The sequence below is a fragment of the Agelaius tricolor genome, unplaced genomic scaffold (genome assembly GCF_023055355.1).
Source record: "Agelaius tricolor isolate 1412-34295 unplaced genomic scaffold, bAgeTri1.0.p SCAF_36, whole genome shotgun sequence".
NCBI classification, from domain to species: domain Eukaryota; kingdom Metazoa; phylum Chordata; class Aves; order Passeriformes; family Icteridae; genus Agelaius; species Agelaius tricolor.
The window spans coordinates 463,043-480,000 of NW_027269296.1; the positions used below are offsets into that span (position 1 = coordinate 463,043).

Below are 16,958 nucleotides of genomic sequence, written 5' to 3' on the forward strand. Positions count from 1 at the left end.
GAGAGCGGCCCCAGACTGTGCCACGGCCCCGTTTGGGGAGCTCCTGGCTCCCGTGCCCAGCGCTGATGGCACCGCGGCAGTGCCAGCCCTCGGTGGCTCCCCTCGGCTCTGCTCGGGCCTGCCCAGGCAGGAGCCGCTCCCCTCCACCCGCCGAGCAGAGCCAGACACCAGAGTACACGAAATAGGAGAAACTTTCATTTTGGTACAAAAGTAAAAGGCATAAACAGACAGGGGATCCTACAGGGCTGGGGCAGGCCTGGCTGCCCCGCTCAGCTCTCAGCCCAGCGAGGCTGCTCAAGGCGGTGCTGGAGCCCCTTCCCCTAAATCCAGAGCCGTGCTGGGATGAGGCTGCAGGAGGAGCTGGCCCGGGGGCTGCAGGGATGAACTGACCAGGTACGAATTCCCATCGGGAAAGTCCTGTGGCACATGGACATGGCCTGGAGGGGCTGGGAGGGTTTGGTGCCCCCGGTTTGGCTGCAAATGCTCTGGAGAGATCCTGCTCCTTCCAAAGCCCCGTTGGGACGCCAGCCACGGCGTTTCCAGGCAGGGAGGCATCGGCACCGTCCCCGAGCGCCCAGCGGCGGCCCCGGCAGGGGCGGGCTGCGGTCATGCACTGGGGGCTGTATGGCTTTGAGCTCCGCTGCCGCCGCCCGGGGCACGGAGGGACGGAGGGAGGGAGCGGAGGCACTCCGGTGGTCATGGCTGTGGGCTCGGCTCCCGTGGCTGCCCCACGAGAGGCTCAGGCTGCTGCGGCGGCGGCGCTGGATCCGCCCGGAGCGAGGGAGAGGAGAGGGGAGGAAGATAAAGAGAGAATTAGAGCTGGAAATGGAACTGAGGAGCAGGGCGAGCATCCAGGCGCGCTGGCAGAGGGGCACCAGGCTGGGGCTCAGGGAGGAGGGGCCCGGCCCTGCCCCGAGGCTCGGGAGCTCAGGGGGGCTGCAGGGAGGGGCAGCTCTCGGCCCACAGGCGACACAACCCCTGCCAAGTGCCCCGAAGGAATTTACCTTGGCCACAGGAGGAGGAACCAGGTGCTGCAGAGAGGAAAACGGGCAGAGGACCCACAGAACGGGTCAGGGACAGGGGTCCAGACCTGCCCCAGGGGCCACGGCTCCTCCAAACACCAAACACCAAACCTCTGCTCGGCTGGGGCTCCCTCACACAGCCACGGCAGGCTGGGCTCCAGCCAGAGCTGCAGAGCTGCAGAGCCCTCGGCCACATGAGTCCCACAGTGTCACACAATGTCACACAGTGCCCCACAGTGTCACACGATGTCACACAGTGTCCCACAGTGTCACACGATGTCACACAGTGTCACATGATGTCCCACAGTGTCACACAGTGTCACACGATGTCCCACAGTGTCCCACAGTGCCCCACAGTGTCCCCATGCAGACCAGGTGGCTCCAGCCCAGCACAAAGCCAGGAAAAACCAAACCTCTCCTTTTCTGGCAAAGCCTTCCTGTGCCCCTGAGCCCAGAGCCCTGGCACTGTGCCCCCGTGGGGGGATTCTGGTGGGATGGATGGGGCACGGGGATGGCAGCGCGGCTGGGGCGATGGCTCTGAGGCCAGAGCTGTCATGCAGTGCAGATGGGTGGCTGCAATGGTGAGAGGGAGAAGGAAGCACTTTCTTACCAGCCAACCCTCAGAAATCAGGGCAAACGTCCGAGGAGGGGCAAATCCCGTCAGGCTGTGCAGGAAATGGCAAAGTCCTGGCAGGCATCCTCCTGGGGAAGACACCAGAGGTTATGCACCTCACACTGCCACAGGGCTGGCACAGATGGGGGCACAGGACACTGCGGTGACAACAGCAGGGAGGGGATGAGCCCCTGCCCAGCCTGGAAATGTGGGACAGCAAATTCCCTTCACTGCAGCAGAGTCACAGCAGCGCCAGCTGCTGCTCATCCCTCCCTGCAGGAGCTTCCAGGAGTTCCCAGGTGAGGCCTGAGCCCAACAGAGTGCAGCTGGCACCTGGGAGATGCCAAACACCGGGACACACCTGCCCCCTTCTGTCTTCAAGGAGGAAATAATCATCCAAGCAGTTAACTCTTTCAAAATAAAATTTTATTGAGTAACAAAGGAAACTGGTTTAAATAAAAACAGGAAGGGGTCTGGCCCCTGGTACCCCCTCCTCACTGCTCCTCTGCCATGCCCCTGGCACAGGCACTTGCAGAGTACAAAGCACGACGCTGGTGAGCTCAGGGGGGCTGGGCTGCCCCCCAAAATGTGCTGCCCCTGCCCAAGGGTGAAACTGGTCTGTCTGATCCAAGGAAACCTGACAGGCAGCACAGCACTGTGAGCCTCTGCCCTGGTGCCAGCGTGCACAGCGCTCCCTGCACAGCACAGAAAATGTTCTACGTAGAAAAAAGTCCCACAAATTGTGCAAAAATATCCAGCAGCTTTGAATAACACGATTCAAGTATTGCTACAAGGTTTGTGACCTGCCTTCAGCCCAGGGACACGGAGCTGGCTGCCTGGGTGCAAAGGGTGCTCGTGAATTGAGCGGCTGGAATGGCTCCCAGGGCCCTGGGGACAGCCCTGGGACACTCTGCTGTTCAGAAACCCAAAGCAAGAGCCCACCACGAGCTTATCAGAGACCAGCACCCCCTCACTGCTTCCCTGTGAAACCCCATCCGGGAAGGAATTCAGGAACTCAGGAATTCTCACACTTTTCTGCTGCCCTTTGGTCTCCCACAGACAGGACACAATCCTGGGAAGCTCCAGCTCCCAAACCCTGACCCCTGCAGCCTTGTACATCTCCTGAGAGTCACAGAGCACAGAGTGTTTCCTCTTCCCTGCTAGATGAGGGTCCCCTGACTCATGTCCTTGCTGCAAAACGTGTCTGACCAACTGGCAGGGCCAAAGCAGAGCCTCAGCCAGCACAGGAGCAGCAGGCATCACCCAGGACATCCTCACTTGCCTCCAGGGAGCCAGAACAGCCCTTCCAGGGGAACAGGGAGTGTTGATGGAGCTCACAGGGACACCAGGGAGGTGACACCTCCTCCAGCCCAGCCCTGAGTGGGAATCATCTGCCAGTGCCACCTCCAGCCTTGGCCCATCTCATTCCCAGCAGGAATCACAGCAAGGCCCTGGAGCTCTGGGGGCTCCTGGGGACCCCCTGTTCCAGCACGAGTCCAAGGGTCCCACAAGCAGTTGGGCTCTGTCAGGCAACACCCCTGACAGGCCACCTCACAGTGAAACAAATGAACAAAAAGTAATAAATAAATGTAAAAAAAGAAGGCAACGCATGGCTCGAGTCTTTGGCAGCTCTGGGCGCCAGGGCTGTCCCGCCTGAGGCCGGGCATGAGGCAGGGGAAGGAACTGGCTGGAGCAAGGTGCAGGCACAGCAGGCACTGGGCACATCACAGCCCTGCTAGGGAATGCCTCCTACCATGCTGGTGTCAGTTTTGGCTCCAAGGGAAGGGATTTCACTCTTGGGACTGGACGGGGTCCCGAGATCTGGCTGGATAAATCCTCGTCTGTCTATCAAACTGCAAAACAGGAAAGGAAGAGCAGGTCAGGGTACAAAGACTGAACCTGGGAGCTACAGGGAGGCCACAGGGAAGGCTCCTCTCCCAGGAGCTGCAGAGCACAGCACAGGCAGGATGCTGGAGCACAGGGCTCCTGCCCAGCACATGAACCACAGACCCCATCCCATGAGCCACAGACCCCATCCCATGAGCCACAGACCCCATCCCATGAGCCACAGACCCCATCCCATGAACCACAGACCCCACCCCAGGAGCCACAGACCCCATCCCAGCAGCCACAGACCCCATCCCAGCAGCCACAGACCCCATCCCAGCAGCCACAAGGAGCTCTGGGCCACCACAAACCCAAAGGGGAACTGGCCAAAGGGCTTCACAACATGAAACCCCATGAAAGAGGAACAAACTGGAGTAAAATGCTGTAAAATCTCCTGCCCACAACCTCCCAGCCTGGCTCCCTGAATGCAGATTGACCAGCTCTGAATGGCAGCACTGCATTTTGGCACTTCTGAACCCACCACAAAGCCTGGGGACACTGCAGAGAGCAGGGCCTGATACAAATTATAAATCACAAAATGTAAACCATGCTTTACTGTGCTGCTGTTAGCACCACAGAGCTGCTTCAGGACTCCAGCCTGGATCCGCCAGGGATCCCCACATCCCAGGACAGAGGTGAGGAGCAGAGCAGGGCCTGACTCTGCCCTGCTGCCCCATTGTGACAAGCTGCAGCTGTCCTGTGCTCTCCCATGGCAGGAGGCAATTCCCAGTGCCTGCAGGCCACGGGCTCTTACCTGGGATAGAAGGGTCCACACAGCACTGCACAGCAGTTTGTGAGGATGCTTTTATGGCTGTAGGGATTGGCAAACTCTGAGCCCCTCTTGTTTGACCAGGAGCCTTTGATCTGAAAGGGATGGACAGAGATTAGGAGGGGAAGGGTGGAGAGCAGACAGTGACACAACAACAGTGGATCCTTGCAGGGGTGGAAGGTTTGTCCCCGAGCACAGGGAGGACACCTGCAGGCACGAGCAGCCACTTCAGCATCCTCTGCCAAGTGCAGCCCTGCAGCTGCAGAGCTCCCAAGCTGTGCAATGTCACTGTCACCACTGCACAGCAATGTCACTGCTGGCACCCATCAGGGCAGGGCTCTGCTCCCTCAGGCTGCACAAACAGCCGGGGGATTCCCAGCCCAGGGGCTGCTCTGTCCCCACCCTGCAGCTGCTCCGAAACTGGCTGTGGCACAGGGGGTGGGCAGCTGCCACAGCTGCCTCGGGCTGCACTGAACCAGCACCAGCACCTCCACCAGCACGTTTCCTCCTCCTGTTCAACTTCCTCTCCCCAGCTGCAGCACGAGGCTGGAGCCCCAGTGCTCCCAGTGCTGGGGTACAAACTGGGAGCTTCAGCCACACAGCCCTGAGCAGTTCTGCCACACCTCTGAATGTAAGGTGGAGGAGAAAAGGGAAAAAGCAAAACCAAAAGGGATGCAAACACACTTTCTGCAGTGCTGGAAGCTCCCAGCAAGGATTACAGGTACTTCTGGCCAGAAGGGCGAATTTTGACTCTGAGGATCAGACAGATCCTGCTTTTCCATACAATCTGCCCCACTCAGGGCACTCATTTGGTCCTTGGAGCCTGTGCACACCCCAGATTTGAAGGTAAATCTCATCAGATGTCTGTACATTGTTTGCTAATTAGAGATGAGGAACTGCCAGACACAAAGGGACTGGCCCAGGGTCTCAGAGGAAACCCGTGGTTACATGGGATGCTGAATTCAGATCACCAAGCTCACACCCAAATACTCCCCTGGGCCAGCCTCCCTTTTTTAATCTCACAACTCCTAATTTTAAGCGAGACCACAAAGAGACTGGAAAAAACACACACGTGATGGTTCTAACTCAGCCACCTGAAAGTGCAGCCGTGGGCACAGGCTGTGTGCTCTGCACTGGGTTATCACAGGCAGTGAAACACTGCACTGGGGCAGCCAAGAATGCCCTGAAAGCTGCTCAGGATGGGTTGTGGACAGCCTGGCAGCAGGACAGGCATCCAGGTACTTACATCTTCGTTCGTCGTCAGGTTGGAGGCGACTAAGTAAGTGTGAAAACCTGAGAGGCCCAAAATGGACCAGACTGAGAAAAAACAAATCACCAGCTCCAGCACAGTGAAACAGAAGTCAAGGAAGTCTCAAGGAACAAAATCATCCCACAAGGAGAGGCAGAGGACTGTTTGGGGAGGTTTGGGCAAGCTTCCCATTCCCCGAGCTGTTTGCAGGGATCCACCAAGGCATGGCCTGCTCCAGCTCTTCCCTTTCCACCTAAACCTGCAAATCGGGAAACAACCCACCCTTAGTCCCAGGTAGCCAGGGGACTAAATTACTTTGGGGAAGGGACACCAGGGTGATGAGCAAAGAGCTCCTGGCCCCTCTCTGTCAGTGATTAGCGGTGCTGGGCACCCCAAGCAGCTTATGCCAGCAGAAGGATATCTCGCAGGGGTTGTCTTCAGAGTGGCCAGGAACCCATCCCTCTGAGAGCCTGCAAAGCAAGAGAGAACAGGAATGGCATCCCAGCAGGCAGCCCTGCCCCTGCAGCCAGAACTCCACCCCTGTGGGCTGTGTGGCCATGTCTGTCTGCCTGAGGAACACCCGCAGTCTGGGATGCTGCAGGAATGTCAGTGCCCAAACACGGCTTCAGGAGAGCTGGGGCTGGTGGCAAAGTCACCTTCCCTGCCAGGGTAAGAGCAGCTCACCTCACCTGCTGTGGGGGAAGCAAATCCCCTCCCCAGCCCTCCAGGCCCCTGTGCAGAGGTAAAGCAGACCCATGGGACCCTTCAGTCCCTCAGCTGGTGCCACCCCACAGACCCTTCCCATGCTGTGTCCCAGGGGAGCAGGGACCAGAGCTGAGCTGGAGTCACAGCCCCCGGGCAGGACTTACGCAGGGTGAGGTGAGTGACGACGCAGGCGAAGATGAAGGCGGTGAGGAAGGACAGGGACAGGATGAAGGCGTAGAAGTAGCGGTAGTTGCGCTTGCCCACGCAGTTGCCCACCCAGGGGCAGTGGTGATCGAATCTCTCTGGAACAAAGGCTCGAGGTGAGGAGGGCTCCTGCCACCCCACACCCAGCACGGAGCAGACTCTGCTCAGCCCCCAAAACGAGGAGCTGCAAACCCATCTGCACCCTGAGGGCAGAACCTCTCTGCAGCAGTGCAGAGGCACAAAGTTTCCATGGTGCCTGTACCAGCCTGGCCACACACACTGAGGAGCCTGCAGTAAACCTTGTGTTTGTTTACAGAACCCTCCTCCCAAAACCAGGGAAAACAGAGCCCTGGAGTCTTGGATGTGCTGCCCCTTGCCCTGAGACACTGCACTAGTGCTGCTTTCAATTTAAATGCAAAGGAGACAGACCATGCAGTATCCTGTTTCATAATCCTTCAGAAGAAGCAAAAAGCAATGTGTCCAGGAACACAAGTGACAGGATCAGAGACAGGACCAGAGGGAATGGATGGAGCTGTGTCAGGGCAGGGCCAGGCTGGATATTGGGACAAGGTTCTTCCCCAGAGGGTGCTGGGCATGGCCCCGAGGCTGCCAGAGCTCCAGGAATACTTGGACAATGCTCCTAGGGATGCCCAGGGTGGCACTGCTGGGGTGCCTGGGCAGGGCCAGGAGGATCAGTGGTGCCCGTGGGTCCCTCCCAGCTCAGGATACCCCGTTTATTGCCCAGCTAAGCCCTGCTCACCCACGCAGTTGTCGCAGACGCTGCAGTGCGAGGTGCGCGGCGGCCGGAACATCTTGCAGGTGTAGCAGTACTTGAGCTTCACCACGTACTTGTTGATCACCACCTCCATGGTGCGGGCTGGGGGACGGTATGTGGAGCTGCCCATGCTGTCTGCAGGGACAAGGAGGGACACTCACACCCCTGTGCCACCCCCCCAGCCAGGGCAGGGGCTGGCACGTGCTCTCCTGGCTTTAACAGAACACAGGATTTGTTGCAGGGTGGGCAGCCAAGAGCCCCAGTCAGCTCCAGTATTATTTATGGCCTGTCTTTGCTCAGTGGTGATGGTGCTGGGATGCCAAGAGGAAGCAGTGAGTGCCCAGTGCTGTGGAACATCACGTAATTTACAAACAGTGAGTGTGAAGCAGCAGCCCAGGAACACCAGCTCATCTCTGCATGTCCAGCGGGTCACAACAGGCAGCCTGGCTGTGCAGGCACGTGTGGCTCTGCCACAGGAGATCCTGCCCCTGCCAGCACACAGCCTGTCACCCCCAGCTGCAGCACTCCCAGCCTGCAGGGACTCGCCTCCATCACTGTGGGGAAGGACTGCAGCAGGTCCCAAGTGCTTCAGTAGATTCCCTGGAATTTGACACGTTTGTGTTCACAGCACAAGAGGATTCCTCCTCCTCCAGGTTTAAACTGAGGATTTTTAGGGGCACTGCAAGTTACATCTCTGTGTGCTGCCACTCCATTATTCCCTGGGGGCTGGAGGCTGTTCCTGTACACAGCAAGAGCTGGAAACCCCTGGTATCATGTTTGCAGTTTTGGGGGTTATTCCTTTTAGTCACTCCCAAAAAAGTACCTTTCCAACTGTGAGGAATTCTTTGAAAATAGTGATGCAACAGTGAGCATGGTAAGAGGATAATAAGTGGATTATATTAGCAGTAACAGCTGGCACATCAGGCAGCATCTGCAGCCAGATTACTGCTTTAGGCCCTTATAAATAGAAACATGGATCACCACTCTGGGGATATTTAAAAACCATCTTTAAAGTCAGATGTAGAATTACTGCCTTGCATCTGTCTTCAGCAGGACAGATTCAAGCTGTCTCACATCAGCTTTGCTAAAGCATTTGCTCCAACCTGTCACATCAACAAGGTCCTCAGCTCCTGGATGCAAACACCTCCTTGGCTGTCCCCAAACCAGCGTGACAGAGCAGTTTTTAGATGAGGACAAACATCAGCCTACTCTAAAGAACACCTTGCAGCACAGCAGGCTCAACGGCAATATCAAAAAGCATTAATTGTCCTTCAACTCTGCTGCCTGGGAAAGCGCTGGGACTGAACAGGAGCAAAAAGCTCCTGAGCTGCCCTGCAGATCCTCTCTGAGGCACTGCCAGAGGAGCTTGCTGCACCTCTCATCACGACTGTAAACACTGTCAAGCCTCACAATCTGATACTCTGGATTTTTCTCCTCCTGGACAAACCCAAAGGAGCCAAGGGGCCTCATCGAGCCTGGAGGGTGCACAGACACACACAGAGCTAAACACAGGGATCAGAGCTCTCACCAATTCGCCTCTCCAGGTCTGCAGCCTCGCTGGGGGTGGCTCTGGGCAGGATTCCTGGGTCCCTGAAGCTCGTCTGGAGCAGGCAGCTGATGACAAAGAAGAAGAGGACGGCGGCGATGATGGGGATGGCCAGGGTCAGGTGACTGGCAAGGAAGGGGCAGCTGTTGAAAGATAAATAAAATGGAATTGTTATCAATCACTGCACAGACCCGCTGTCAGCTGGGACATCACACCACCACCACCTATCACGAGGCAGTGGGCTCAGCAGCCAACCTGGGGCTGGTTTTGCAGAGATGGGGACTGGTGTGATCACACCCCACACAAGGGCAGCTCTGTTACCCACAGGACAGCACAGGACACAGCCCTGCACACACAGAGCCACTGTCCCCTCCTGCAGAGCACCCAGAGCCAGCACAGGATGGGCTGCCCCAGCCCCGAGGGCTGCAGGCAGTGCTCAGGCTCTGCAGCACTCTGAGAGGATTAAGCAACTTTTGTTTCACCTCCCCAGTTCAGCTGTCCAGAACAAAGCACCCACCAAGCAACAAAACCCCGTCAGTCCAAGCCTGAGCCCCTCAGTCATCCACAGAAAGGTCTGTGAAAGGAGAGATGTGAGCTTGTTGTCAGCCCTTTCCTGAGAGAACCTCCAGAGCCTACTCTGCCCCACTAGGGAACAAAAACCACAGAAATCATAGAATTCCCAAATGGTTTGGACCTTAAAGATCATCCCATGCCACCCCTGCCATGGGCAGGGACACCTTCCACTGTCCCAGGCTGCTCCCAGCCCCGTCCAGCCTGGCCTCGGGCATTTCCAAGGAAGGGGCAGCCACAGCTGCTCTGGGCACCTGTGCCAGGTTTTCCCACAGAAACCATGAAATGCAGACACAGACAAGATGTATTTGCTGTACACCCAGCAAACTGGAGCCTGTGCAACAGAGGCATCCTGCTAAAATAACAACTTGGGAGAGCCCCGGGGCATCTTCCAAGCACGAGAGAGTGACTCGGCAAGAAGGGAGGCAGAGCAGATGTCCTGTGTGCTCTGCCCGGAACACAAAGCCCTCACTGTGCTGAGCTGCCCGTCAGCCCCCGACCTGGCACAGAGCTGTCAGGGCACGGATGATGCTCAGAAAGGGGTTTTTCCATCGGGATGCCGTGCCTGCTTCCCGCAGCTGCCTGTCCCTTTCAGCTCATCTTTCTCAGAACCTCTAATCCGATCAAGTACTTTCATCTCCCCACCAGCAGGCTCGGGCAGCTCTGCTCCGAGCCTTGCAGGGATAACGCCGTGATCCCAAGGCAGGCGTGGCCCCCCTGCTCCAGGGAAAAGCGGCTCCCATGCATCCCGGGACAGAGACAGGCAGGACACCAGAGCCCTCCTAGGGGTGAGGAACCCAGGGTGCTCCTTCCCCAGCCCCCAGGGCAGCACAGGACACACCGGGATGCTCCTGGCTCTCCCCTCCCTCGGGCTGCAGGAGCAGGGAGCTCCTCTGGACCAGCTTCCAAAGGAAAGGAAAGATGCAGCTCCCAATTCCCCAGACTCTGCTGCACAACGGGGGCCGAGCTCCAGCGCAGACCCTCCAGATGGGACCCCGAAGGGTTTCACCATTTAGAAGAAACACCACTCCTAGACCCCAGCGGTGGACAAAGCCCACGAACCTCGGGGGTTTCCTTGGTGCAATTTTGGGCCAATTCTCTTCTTGGGAGCAAAAGGGGAGACCTGGGGGCTGTATTTAGAGGCCAGGGGGCATCCTAGGGGGACGTTAAACCCCTCCCTGGGGCCAGACTGAGCAAACAAGGCGCAGAACGACCCCTGCCCACCACAAACACACCTGGGCACAGGTGATGGGGCAGTGACTGCCTGCACAGGGGGCCTGTACCGTGGGAAAGGGCAGTGGGCAGCAGGGACAGCGGGGATCCCAGGGGGAAGGGGACCCCCAGCCCACCTCCCTCCCAGCACGGGACCAGCGTGGGTGCAGCTAACCCCGGCTGCCCAGAGGCAGGCCTTAACGGGGGGACAAGCAGCCGCAAGGGGCGGCCCCGAGGCACGGAGCGCGCACGGCTCCGGGGCGCCGAGCCCGCCGGGCCCAGACTCACTCGAAGGCGAAGAAGAGGCCGCTGGTGGCCAGGATGAGGCCGAGCGTGAGGGCGAAGACGCCGCTGTGCCGCGCCAGCATGAGGCGGCCGCCGCAGTAGAAGCGGTTGCGGCCCGGGAACACCTCCCACTTCCTGCGGGGCCGCCGCGCCGCTCCGGCCCGCGGGGCTGCGGCCGCCGGCCCGCCCGGGCCCGGGCCTGGCGTCGCCGCCGCCCCGGGCGAGATCTGCCGGTACTCGCAGTCCTTCATGGCCCCGCCGCGGCGCCCGGAGCCCCGGACCGGCCCCGATCGCGGCCCGGCCCCGCCGGTCCCGCCCCGAGCCCCGGCCCGGCCCCGATCCCGGCCCGGCCCCGCCCCGCCGCACAGCGCCCCCTGCCGGCCCCGCCGCCACACCGGGAGCGCAGCGGGCCCGACCCGGCACCGATCCCGGAACCGGTGACCCCGACCCCGGCCCCGATCCCGGCCCCGTAACCCGTGACCCCGACTCCGACCCCGGCCCCGATCCCGGCCCCGTAACCGGTGACCCCGGCCCCGATCCCGGCCCGGCGGAGCGGGCTGAGCCGCCTCTCCGGTAACTTTCTCACGTTTATTGGGGTCGTGCGTGTGCCCCCGCAGCGCCCGCCACCCCCGCCAGGCCCCTGCCCAGCCTGGCTCGGAGCCCGGAACCGGCACCATGGAAAAGGAACCGGAACAGTCTGAGCAGCTCCGGGCAGCTGGACCCTCCCTGCCCTCCTGCCGTGCCCACACCACATCCCAGGGAATCCCCAAATCCATCACAGCATCCCAGCACAAATCCGTGCCTGCCACCATCTCCCCCAGGAGACGCAGGAACCCAGGTGCATTCCCCATCCCAGGCAGGTGATGGGAATTTTGCCCGTCAGCAATGCCAGCTGAGCGGGGCAGGATGCTGCCGCATCACACCACGGAGAGCATCCCGCCTGGGACATGCTAACGGAGGAGTAACACCTTTGTAACTGCAATGACAGCATCACCACAGCCACCTCAGGCTTCCAGAGCAGCTGAGTTTCAGTTCTGAGCAGTTCCAGCCCCACTGCTGGCCTGTGCCAGCACAGCCTGCTATGTCCATGGGAGGAAGTTGCAGTGCAGGACCAGCCCCAGCAGCCAGTAGCCCAGGAAGAACCCCAGGATGCTCTTGCTGAGGGGGGTAATCGATCGCCAGTTTAGCAGCAGCCTCACAACAGGGTTGTCCGAGGTCCCTTTCCCACGGGAACTGTGGGATTTACCCAGAGGATGCTTCCCAGAAGCTGGATTATCAGTCCCCGTGCTCCAGAGTAAAGGTTCGTGTTCCAAAAGCAGGTGAGCTGAGAACCAGTATAGGATGGGAGAGGAGGAGCCAAGGAACCGGGTCAGCACCTGGAGACGACAGGCAGAGGAGAAATCACCCAAACCACTGTGCTGTCACTGCCCCAGCCCCACAAGGAATCCCCTGTCCTACCTGCACGTGCATGCAGAAGAACCCGAACGCCAGCAGGGCCGTGCTGTGGACCACGTACACGAAGGCAGCAGGGCCACAGAATCCATCTCTTGCCTTTCCACTGTCTTCACTCTTGCTCCTCTCTAGACCAAGAGTCAGGCAGTGCCGGGGGTTTGCGCTGACGTAGGTCCAGGCAGCCCACGAGCACAGAAGGGTGACAGGCAGAGCAAGCAGGAAATTTGGGATCTGCCTGAGCTCAAAGTACCTTAGAAAGCCCACATTCCAGTAAGCGTCCTGGATATAGGAATAGGCCAGAGGGAAGCGCTGGGAGCACCAGGGGGGTTTATCCACACCCACGCCTGCCACACGATAGCCCTTGTCCCGTGCCAGCTGCAGCAGTGGCTCGGGGATGCTCTGGGCCAGGGCTGTGCCCGGCTGGCAGAACCTCATGTAGGCGTAGTACTGAAACAAGGCAAAAGGCAGGAAAATCCCAGCACACGCCAGGGCCGCCGAAGCCACCAGGCTGAGGGCCTGCTTCCACAGCACGGGCAGCTCCCTCGGGGAGGCCGCGGTGCCCTGCAGCCGCAGCACGAAGCGCTTGCTGTGCGAGTAGAGCACGAAGCCAGCGTTGACCAGCCCGTTGGCGCGGGCTCCAGCAGCCAGGGCGAAGAGCAGCCCGCTGAGCCGCTCGCGCCCCTTCTCCAGCTGCCACATGGCGCCGAAGGCCAGCGCGGCGAAGGCGCTCTCCGAGTAGGCCGCGGCCATGAAGACGCTGGCCGGGCTGATGGAGAAGAGCAGCGCGGCCAGGAAGGCCTGGCCGGGCCTCCGCAGCACGGCCCGGCCCAGCGCCAGCAGCGCGGCGGCCGCCAGCACCGCCAGCAGCGCGTTCAGCAGCGCGGCCGCCAGCAGCAGCCGGCCCCGGGGCTGCAGCGGCACTGGGCACGGCAGCAGCGCCGCCAGCAGCCGCAGCCCCAGCGGGAAGAGCGGCAGGAAGGCGCAGTTGTGCTCCAGCAGGTAGCCGTGCTCCGCGATGAACAGGAAATGCTCGGCGTCCCAGCGGCCCAGCCCGCCCAGCAGCCGCTCCAGCAGCGCGTCCCACAGGCCCCCGGGGCCCGACCGTGGCGGGGAGAAGGCATCGGCAGCGTGGTCCGGGATCAGTACGTTAAACACGGCCTGAAAAACAAGGGGGTTGTGGGGCTGGAGGCTGGCAGAGATGGCAGAGAGGGCGGCAGGCTGGCAGAGATGCTCCGGTACCCAGAGCACCGGGCAGGAGAGCTCCCGGTGCTCCAAAAGCCGAGGCCGGAGCCCAAGATGCCCACGAGTTTGAGAAGAGGTGCCCACACAACCCTTTGGGGTGTTTACATCTGAGCAGAATAACGCTCTGGGATCCAGCATGAATGCCTCCAGAAGTGGGCAGGGAAAGCTGCTCATGGTTATAACTGGACTCTGTGCTGCCTGTCACAACCAAGCTCTCCCATGCTCAGAGCAGGATGTCTCTGGAAATAAGACTTGGGAGGAATGTACAGGAGGAGATCACTGTTCCTTTTCTGTGCATAAACACACTTTGAGCCAAACCAGCCTCTTGCAGCAGCAGCATGAAAACACAGCAAGTCACAAGGAAATTAATGCAATTTTACTTAACAGCAACATGTAAGTAAAACCTCTGGCTGCAGACAATCTGTTGGCTCTCCAGAGAGGATGATTTCCCCACTGTGCAGAAGCAGCCCATGGATCTCTGGGGTACAGCAGGGAGGAGCCTGGGAGCAGCAAACCCCAGCAGAGCCTCCCCGGCTGGAGGATGGACTTGCCTGCAGCAGCAGCGCCAGGGCCCGGCAGCGCAGGGCGAACCACACCACCTCCTGGAGCTGGGGGTCTGCCCTGCTCCACAGCTCCATCCCACAGCCAGGCACTGCCTCAGGAGCTCACCAGCGCCAGGGGAATCCTCCTTCCAGTTTGGGAAACCTGGGTTGGTGAACGCAGAGGACAAAGAAAGGGATTTCTGTGAATTTTGCGCCTTTATTTACCGTCAGGCACTTGAAAGGTGCAAGTCTCTGTGAACAAGAAAATCGCTTATGGAAGAGATCAAGGATCTGGGAGATGATGCAGAGACCTCTTTGATATTGTTCCTACTAAAAAAAAATCCCTGACTTGTTAGGCTTGGCCAAGACACTTAGAGAGAGAGGCTATGGCATGTTCTCTGAGCCCGGGCTGGGGTAAATCCCTGGAGCAGACAGGCTGCTCAGCTGCCTCAGCAGGAGCCAAGCAGCTGGAGCCAAGCATCCTCACACACATCCAGTGCCAGTGAATGGGATCTAAGCCTCTTTTCTTGGAATGGAGACAGAATTCCCGTGGACTCTGAGCGTAACCCCCATGTGAGCAGTTGCTGAGTGGGGCTGCCAGGAGCTCCCTCCTCTCTCCTGCTCCCTGTCTGCCCCTGTGAAGCCAGGAATGGATTTACTCAGCTGGCTCCACGGCAGCAGCTCTGCCAGAGCAGGGTGGAACTCAGGCACTCAGCTTCCCCCAGCACTGGCAGCACACAAACTCTGTGCCACCACCTGCAATTCTCCGGTATGTTGGCAAAGCTCCTGGTTCTGCCAGGCACACTGCACATTCTGAATCCACCTGTCCACCTCCTCCCTGCAAACCTCCCCTGAGGGATTTCAGCCTCTCTGTGGAGCCTCCCCAGTTCAGTGCCCACAAGTCCTGGGTGCTGTGGTGGCCCAGCTCTGTTCCCCTGGCCCCGAGCCACGGGAGGCAGGCAGGATCTGCTGTGCAGCTCTTTAAGATAAAGCATTTCTTCCGTTGGTTCCCTGGCCACCAACTGCTTTTCAGTTAGAGAAACACGTAGCCCACAGCCCTCGCTGGGTGCCATGACAGCACATCCTGTCCTTCTGTCTGCTCCAGCACTCTGCAACACACAGAGCTCCCCAAATCCATCGCTCCACAAGCTAAAATCACTGACATTTCCCTAGTGCCATCGTGGAGAAAAAACCCTGCCAGGCTGAAACTGCACGAGAGGGCAGAGAGCAAATCATCAGCAAGGCAAAACCCAAGATCCAGACCAGCTCACTGACAGCTCCAATCCCCAACCACAGGGTTATGCTTCCTATTTAACCACAAATAAAAGTTTTGGGGTTGCTCTTATGCCCCTTGTGCTCCCCAGCACTCACAAAGCAACTGGTGCAACATTCTCCTGCATCATGAAGCTGTGGCGTTATTTTAAGTGAGGGGACACTTCAACCCAGCTGTAAACCCTTTTAAAGCACATTCACAGCTGCAAATCCTATTAAAGCACGGCAGCAAAAATTGTCCCAGCACTTTAAATATAGTTTTTTTGCAAAAAGCTGAGAAAAAGCCTCGCCTGAATGTGCCAAGAGAGCTCAAAGCAAACAGCTTTAAAAAGCCTGTTCCTGTCACGACGCAGCACACCTTGTGACGGAGCAAAGCCTTCAAAAGAGCTGCAGCCCACCAGCCCCGTTTGGATCCAGAACGCAGCGTCGGGAATGGCTCTGCCCCAAAAATCCTGCGGGAAACAGCACCTGCACGAACACAAAAAGGAGAGGGAGAAGGGCGTTAAAAATACTCCAGCAGAAAAACGTGCAAAGTCTGAATTAAAGATGTTTTTCTCTCTGGGTTCTGCGCTTCCCTTGGCTCTCAGCTGTGAATCGCAGTTTGGAAGCGGCGCTGAGAGAGGGATGCGGGCAGGGACGGGGCAGAGGCCGGTGCAGGAGGACGGGACGGGACGGGACGGGAGCGGCGGGTCCGTGCAGCCGCAGTGCGGGGCAGGGACCAGCCGGGGGCAGCAGCCGCTCGCCACAGCGGCATCGCCCCGGCACGGTCCGGGATGCTGCTCCAGCCTCCATCCCAGCCCGGTCCGGGCACCCGGCACCTCCCCAGCCTGCCATGAGACTCGACAGACACTCCAGACACGTTCTAGAGCCCTTTCTAACCAGGACGCCGAGGGAACGCGGCAGGATTTTGGAAATGCTGTTTGCCTGTTGCTGTTTCTGCGGGCCTGGCGCTCTCGGCCCATCCCTCCTGCCCGCTCGGCTGCGGCTCCGGCCCGGCACAGGGCCGGGACAGCTCCTGCCGTGCCCAGCCCATGCCGGGACTGCCCGGGGCCGGTTCCGCCGCTCTTCTCCGGCAGCCGGACCCGCTGGGCTCAGGGCTCTGCCGTCCCCGCGCAGCAGGACCGGCCGGGGCTGCTCCGGGTCAGGGACAGCTCCCGTTAAACTGAGGAGCGGCCGGACACGGGAGGGGGCACGGACCGACCGGCCCCGGGCACACGGGGCTGTCCTGGGCCGCCTCCGGCCCCGCCGGTGCCGCTCCTGCCGCCGCCGAGGCCGCACGGCGCTGCCCGGGACACGAACCCCGCCCGACCCCGCGCCTGACCCGGCCCCTCCGGCCTCACCGTGCAGCTCCTGCCGGTCCTGAGGCTGGGCCGAGGGCGGCGGGGACGCCCCGGCTCCGGTCCGGCTCAGATCCCGATCCCGGTGCTAGTCCCGGTGCTAGTCCCGGCTCAGATATCCCGGTCCCGGCTCAGATATCCCGGTGCCGGTTCAGATCCCCATCCCGGATCCCGGTCCCGGCTCAGGTCCCGGTCCCGGTTCCGCAGCGCCCCCTTGTGGAGGGACAGAGGGAGCAGTGCCCGCCCCCCATCGCCGCGGCGCGCGCGCGGCTCCCT

General features: G+C 59.9%; 2 protein-coding genes across 4 annotated transcripts in view; both read right to left on the bottom strand.

Annotated features, from left to right (window-relative positions):
• Positions 1-173: 173 nt before the first annotated feature.
• Positions 174-11,162, bottom strand: ZDHHC18 (zinc finger DHHC-type palmitoyltransferase 18). Of its 3 annotated transcripts, XM_071453066.1 has the most exons (10): positions 10,841-11,159; positions 8,753-8,913; positions 7,210-7,359; positions 6,410-6,547; positions 5,962-6,010; positions 5,538-5,640; positions 4,277-4,386; positions 3,389-3,488; positions 1,633-1,724; positions 622-761 (listed from the first exon to the last, which is right to left on the bottom strand). In XM_071453066.1, the coding sequence occupies exons 1-9, from the start codon at positions 11,086-11,088 to the stop codon at positions 1,683-1,685; spliced, it is 1,101 nt and encodes a 366-aa protein (XP_071309167.1). In that variant the 5' UTR covers positions 11,089-11,159; the 3' UTR covers positions 622-761; positions 1,633-1,682. The 3 variants fall into 3 exon arrangements, with proteins under 3 accessions (XP_071309166.1, XP_071309167.1, XP_071309169.1); XM_071453065.1 differs by lacking the exon at positions 1,633-1,724 and having other exon boundaries at positions 174-761; positions 10,841-11,162; XM_071453068.1 differs by lacking the exons at positions 622-761; positions 1,633-1,724 and having other exon boundaries at positions 2,040-3,488.
• A 195-nt stretch (positions 11,163-11,357) lies between these two features.
• Positions 11,358-16,958, bottom strand: part of PIGV (phosphatidylinositol glycan anchor biosynthesis class V) — a 5,618-nt gene continuing 17 nt past the window's right edge. Inside the window, exons 1-5 of the mRNA XM_071453393.1 lie at positions 16,686-16,958; positions 15,702-15,813; positions 14,083-14,236; positions 12,296-13,447; positions 11,358-12,213 (exon numbers count right to left, since the gene is read on the bottom strand). The exon at positions 16,686-16,958 is cut by the window's right edge and continues 17 nt beyond it. Of these exons, the coding sequence (XP_071309494.1) occupies positions 11,917-12,213; positions 12,296-13,447; positions 14,083-14,169 (1,536 nt within the window). The 5' untranslated portion in view covers positions 14,170-14,236; positions 15,702-15,813; positions 16,686-16,958 and the 3' untranslated portion in view covers positions 11,358-11,916. The remainder of the gene's footprint in view (positions 12,214-12,295; positions 13,448-14,082; positions 14,237-15,701; positions 15,814-16,685) is intronic.

Bases quoted from the DNA above. Each gene is read 5' to 3' on its own strand.
- ZDHHC18 (XM_071453065.1), bottom strand. From the start codon at position 11,088: ATGAAGGACTGCGAGTACCGGCAGATCTCGCCCGGGGCGGCGGCGACG. The intron at 7,360-8,752 runs GTGAGAGCTCTG...TTGTCCCTGCAG, and splicing joins AGACCTGGAGAGGCGAATTG to ACAGCATGGGCAGCTCCACA. The intron at 6,548-7,209 runs GTGAGCAGGGCT...CCTTTGTTCCAG, and splicing joins CGTCTGCGACAACTGCGTGG to AGAGATTCGATCACCACTGC.